This window comes from Xiphophorus couchianus, chromosome 13 (genome assembly GCF_001444195.1).
Source record: "Xiphophorus couchianus chromosome 13, X_couchianus-1.0, whole genome shotgun sequence".
Taxonomy (NCBI): Eukaryota; Metazoa; Chordata; class Actinopteri; order Cyprinodontiformes; family Poeciliidae; genus Xiphophorus; species Xiphophorus couchianus.
Window position 1 is genome coordinate 17,612,396 of NC_040240.1, and position 6,283 is coordinate 17,618,678.

The 6,283-nt window shown below is 37.7% G+C and overlaps 1 protein-coding gene across 1 annotated transcript; it reads left to right on the forward strand.

Annotated features, from left to right (window-relative positions):
• The first annotated feature begins 1,181 nt into the window (after positions 1-1,181).
• LOC114155503 (GTPase IMAP family member 4-like) lies at positions 1,182-5,268 on the forward strand. Its single transcript, XM_028035414.1, has 2 exons — positions 1,182-1,284; positions 4,079-5,268. Exons 1-2 carry the CDS (start codon positions 1,245-1,247, stop codon positions 5,020-5,022), a joined length of 984 nt encoding a protein of 327 aa, XP_027891215.1. The 5' UTR covers positions 1,182-1,244; the 3' UTR covers positions 5,023-5,268.
• Positions 5,269-6,283: the final 1,015 nt, after the last annotated feature.

Genomic DNA, 6,283 nt, shown 5'->3' on the forward strand with positions numbered 1-6,283 from the left:
TCACTACTCATTCATACCAGGGGCCTTTCTATCCAGGAGTCCTTCAGCCTGTGTGTGGAGTTCAGTGCTTTACATTGTTGTTAACACTCAGCAACACACAACAGCTCTGGTTCCTTTTCCACCACTGTGATGTGAAATGTTCTGTTCCTAAAGCCACATCATGATACCAGGAATCAGCCCAGGACTCCACCCTCACCTTCCTCTGGGCTTGGTGGGCCAAAGTAGAGCTGGTCTCCTGTTGCTTGTTTGTGTCTGGCCAGTAGCTTGGACTTAAACACCAGCATTAATAAAAACCTTTAGTCTGGGCAAGAAGAGGCAGAAAGTTTAATCAACTCTCTTGGCTAAAATCATCTCTTTATAATATTTACATGTATATAATTTTCTACTAAAAATATATTTTAACACTTCTCTTGTCATGGTGTATTTTTGCTAAAGTGTTTCAGTGTTATTGAAAGATACCTAATATATTAACCATTGAGTTCAAAGTGTAAAATAAACCTTGATATTCATTCATGTACTGTCTATAGCAACCCATCAAATACATGTAAGTAATTGAACATTAATTTGTGTCTGTTGTAAAGAATGTCCACACAATGAAACTGAGCACACAATCGAAGAACTTTAATCATAAAATAAGGATTAATTGAGCTATTTATTATATTCCTTTAATAAAAGTGCAGAATTTTCTGAAATTAGAGTGAATTAGAAATGTATTGAAAGTTGTTTAAAGTAAAATGTTTTGCAAGCAACAAGAATTTTGTCAAAATTGGAGGGACAGAGCAAAGATAAAACCCCAGAACATTATTTACAAAATAATTAAGTTGTTTTAGATTAACTCTTTTCAGTTTCTTCCACACAGCTGCCATTTCCTTTAAGGCTCTGAGGAGGAGAGAGAGTTAGGGGAAAACTTGGATATAAATCTAGAAAAACTTTTGAGACAAAGTCAAACTGTATTATTATTATTATTATTATTATTATTGTGTATTAAACTCACATCCCACTGATTGTTTTATACATCAAGTTGCTTTGTTTCATTTAAAGGTTATGTTCACCAAGTAAAGCATGAAAAAAGAACTAAAAATCTTGTAAAAGCCTGAACAGAAAGATCCAATCAAAGCTCCAGTTTCATTTTCATTTTGACGATAGGAGGATCATGTTTTGACTATAAAAGGCCTGTTCAGTTTCCACAGTGCATTAATTTCTTCACTGCAGCTGCTGCGTCACACTGAACTCTCTGACTGATCATGGACAGCAAGTACAGCACAGGCAAGATGCCCAACTCTGGTAAGTCAGATTAACTATATATTGAGTCTGTTATGATGTATAAAATATCTGAAAACAAAAACATGTAAACACACTCTAAGAAATGAAGAAATGTTGAATTTACTTAACCAAGTTATGTCAACTGGCTTTACTAAACCTAGTTAATTAAGTGAGTATTACACACTTACTTTCTGCATAATAATTTAAGTAAAGACAAATAAATTCAGTTCATTAAATCCAACATGTTAGACTTTTGCTCATTTGGTTTAATGCTGTGAATTTTTCTCTATAACTGTGAAGTTTTCTCTACAATAACTAATAAAAACTTACTCATGATAGTAAATTCAATTAATTCAACATTATTCAGTTCTAATAAGGTTCTTGGACTTTGTTGACTGAAATTAAAATTCTCAAGTTCAAGTTAAATAACCTACTGAAGTGGAACCAGTTGACATAACTAAGTTAAGTAATTGAAACATTAAAATAGTTTGTTTCGGGCGTGCCGTGGTGGCGTAGGGGATAGAGCGACCCATGTTTGGAGGCCGTCGCGGGTTCGACTCCCAGACACGACGACATTTGCCGCTATGTCTTCCCCCCTTTCCTGTCAGCCTACTTTCATATACGGGTAAAAAAAAAAGTTTGTTTCATTGGATTAATTAAACAAACCTAACCCACTAAAATTTAGCTTAAGAAGTCAGATTTAAGGACAACAAAGTCAAACCCAGAAATTATTCGATTATTTGATGTAGTTAAGACCAGAAGTGGGATGTAACGAAGTACAAGTTCTGTACAGAAGTACAGTTACTGTCATGTCGGACGCTAATCGCTTGACCCACATGCAGAACACAATCAGGAGATGGAGGAATCAGATAAATAAAATTTATTAATGAACAGATCAACAGAAGTGAAATGTGAATAAGTTCGGGCCCCCACTGGATCCGGGGCGTGAGTGATCTGAGGACTGGAGAAATGACAGGTAAGTGGATTGTAGGAATTATGGGGAAGGTGGAATGGAGCGGGCTTACTGGGAGAGATGAAGGGGATTCGCCAGGGAGGAAAGTTGTAGAGAGGCTGGAGTCCGGATTCTTGCACAGGAGAGGGGTTCCGATGGCGGGGAATAGCCGAAGGGAGGCACGTCGGAGGGCAGGCAGGTAGTCGGACCGTAGTCGACCGAGGGACGTTTCCACGGGAGGAATCCTGGTCAGGGAGGTCAGAAGGGAAAAAACTCAGATTAGCAGAGTACACGGATAAATTCTCAGAGAACAAAGCTCAGAGGGGCTCAGGGTACCAAAACAGGTAAGACACTCCGGCGCCGGCGAACTGGCCACCCGCTCCTCTTATGCTGGTGTTGATGAGGCTGATAACGCACAGGTGTGCGGTGACCATCCTCCTCCAGAAACCTCCTTGTGGCTCCCCCTGTTGGACAAAACAACTCTCTACAAAAACTCCAGCCTCTAACAGTTCCGAAGTACGTAAGGCTGTTGATGAACCAAACCTTCATCAGAATATTCTTCCTGTTTCACATGTTTATCTGCTAAATTCCCTAGTCAGGAAATTCTACCTCTATGTACAAAGTGATGCACTGAATTATTTAATCAAAATATCCTGTTTAATGTGAGGGTAGATCACATCGATGCATTAAGACCCTGAATCAGAAAATCCTACCTTTTTAAAAATATTTAAAATTCAGAGGTAGCACATAGTCAGTGTGTTACTGCTGTAATATAATCGTAAGTGTTTGTAAGATTGAAACATTATCAGACAGGAAACAAGTTTCTTACTGAAATTAAACACAGACATCTACAATTACTGATCCCTGCACACTTTCTTTGCACATTAATAAGTTGTATGGCAGTCTTTATCAAATGAACTGCAACCAAAATGTGTCCATCAAACTGTGCAGGTCACTGTGCACCTGAAATGATAGGATATGCCTAATATACACTAATATTACTAAATATTACAAAATTGCCAACAAAAACAACGTATTTTGTCTTGATTTACGTGGTTGAAACCAAACAATGACTTGTTAACAGCATACAGTACAGTAACGACATGCAGACGGCAGACTGGAGCCATTTATAAATATGTCTACAAGCTTCCTGCCATGTGAACTGAAAACATGAAGTAATACAGCAGCTCAATGAAAGCCAGATATAAAATAAATTAAATAAAGCTTACCGTAATCTTTGAAAAAATAAAACAGATGAAACCAAACTTCTGCAGGTTGTATGTATGGATAAGAAATCTGCTTAGTAAGCATTATGTGATGTAGCATAGATGTGCGCGTAGCATTACCACAAGGTAGGACGGATTGATGGGTAGGACGGATTGATGGGTAGCACAGATACACCAGTTCTGATCACATGAACACAACCAATGTTGTGCATCGCAGTGATTCTCAGAGTGGCAGGTTCATGGATTAGAGATATGAAGAGATTTTTCAACGGCAGAAAAAACAGAACGAAAGTGAGAAAAATCTGATAAAAACCTCCTGTGATAATTTAAATTAATAACGATTGATGCATCCAGCATTCATGGACAAGCAACCACTTCTTTGTAAAATAAATATTTTAGTTTTTCTTTGTCTCCTCAGAGTGTTTGTGCATGTGGGTCAAGAATCTTAACACCAACATGGTAATATAGAGTTTTGAAATGTTTGGTTTCAACTGTATGATTATCCCCATGTCATTGATTCCCTCAATGCTTCCCAAGGTCTCAGATGGATCATTTCTTTTCTTCCAGACACACAGAGGCTGAAGCTCTGAGCACAACATGATGATTCTAATTCAGATTCAAACTTTCTTCTTCACAGGAACAAACATTACAAACAACAATGAGCTGAGGATCGTGATGGTGGGGAAGACTGGGATTGGGAAGAGCGCTACTGGAAACACCATTCTGGGTCGACCATGCTTTGAGTCCAAATGCAGCGCCAAATCCATGACTGTAAACTGCTCCAAAGGCTCCAGTTATGTGGATGGACAGCAGGTTGCTGTCATTGATACTCCAGGTCTGTTTGACACCAGATTTGGAGACGATAAAACTAGAAAAGATCTTGGTCAGTGCATCAGCTTTTCTGCTCCTGGACCCCACATCTTCCTGGTGGTCGTTGCAATTGGCAGATTCACAGAAGAAGAAAAACAATCAGTGCAAAAGATTCAAGAAATCTTTGGAGAGGAAGCAAACAGATACAGCATGGTTCTGTTTACCCGTGGAGATGATCTTGGTGACACCACCATTGAAGATTATTTGTCTGAAAGCCCAGATCTCCAGTATCTGGTGTACAGATGTAATAACCAGTATCATGTCTTCAACAACAAGCTGAAAGATAAGAAACCTCAGGTCACTGAGCTGCTGAAGAAGATCAGAACCATTGTTGACAGTAACGGAGGAAGTCACTACACCAATAAGATGTTCCAAGAGGCTGAGAGGAAAATCGAAGAAGAGAAACAACGAATCCTGAAGGAGAAAGAAGAGAAAATACGTAAAGAGAAAGAAGAACTGGAGAGAAAAATACAAGAGAAATATGATCAAAAGATGCAGGAAATGAAGGAAGAATTCAAGGGTCAGCTGGAGGAGATTGAAACCATGAAAAAGCAACTAAAGGAAGAGCAGGAAAGAGAAATTCAGAAGGGAAAATCTAAGGTGCAGGCCAAGTTTGAAACCAGAGCCAGAGGTGAAGCTGAACAATTTAATCCTTTCTATCATCTGGGAAAAGCTGTGGAACACGTTGGCAAGTCATGTCTAACAATGTGAGGTTAGATGTTGTCACCTAGCAGCTGTTACAGAGGATAAAGCTGAATTAATAAGCATTTTTTCTTTATTGTCTTGATAATCGAGTTAAAGCTCCAGGTAGTGATGTAATTCAGCTGTGACCTCTGTATCTCACACTGTTTTAAAAATATTTCTCCTTTAGATGCTTAATGTAAGATGCTAAAATTGTTTGGCATGTGAATTTTGGTCTTTACTTTTGTCAATAAATATGGTTTCATTAAAGGAAAATGCTCCAAATGTATTTATTATTTATTTAATATTATCTGTTGAATCATGTTTTCAGTTTAACCAGGTTTCATAAATTAACCTCCCCTTTTTATAGTGATCTAACCTTTAAGACAATGATGGGTACAAGGTCATTATTCTTCCATTAAATTTTACCGGACAGTTCATTTATATCACAGAAATCCACCACAAATTGCACCTCAAAATTACTTTTAAAAATATACAAGTCCTACCATTTTGCACCAGTAATATCAGAGTTTAGTTCAAATAGCTTCGTTCTAATACAGTGCAAATATTATATAGTAAGATTCAAATCCTATCTACACAAAAAGTGGGTAAAGATTCCTCTACAATGACGTCCCACACTGATAGCATCAATTAGAAAATTAGCATTTTAAGGTATTGCTGCTATGTTGTTGAATCATAATCATTAATTATAATTGGTTTATTGAGTTGTTCAATTAAATGTCTTTAAAATTTGTTGGACTCTTGTCGACACAGGAATATTTATAAATATTTAGCTGACTTGTAGTTATTAAGACAAAATCTGCAAGTACTTTCAAGTTTCTTTTTGAAGTATGTTTCCTACTACAAACATTTGACAAATATTCCAGATGTGGAATCATTCATGCAGGTCAGAGGTGATATTAAAGCTCCAGCACCAGCCTCTCTGCATGGTTATGTGTTTGCCACGTGTCATCAGGCACTCTGAAGTTTTACACAGCGTCCAGACGGGACTCTGGATTCTTTCCACGCTTCCCTCAGACTGTTGCAGGGCGTGTTCAAAGGCTGAGAGGAAAAAGGTCCAAAACAAACCATAAACTTCCAGAGTTTTACACTATTTTGTCAGTTAACTTGTGATTCATTCTGGCATTTTAAAAAAGGTCAGCTTTCTGCACTTTGCTGTCAGCAACCTGCAACAAAAACACAATTTATTCCCATCTTTGCTTAAAATCTGTTTAAAGAAAACAGAGTGACAAACAGGGTAATTTTTTTTAAACAAACAACATGGTAATTC

Bases quoted from the DNA above. Each gene is read 5' to 3' on its own strand.
- LOC114155503 (XM_028035414.1), top strand. From the start codon at position 1,245: ATGGACAGCAAGTACAGCACAGGCAAGATGCCCAACTCTG. The intron at 1,285-4,078 runs GTAAGTCAGATT...TCTTCTTCACAG, and splicing joins AGGCAAGATGCCCAACTCTG to GAACAAACATTACAAACAAC.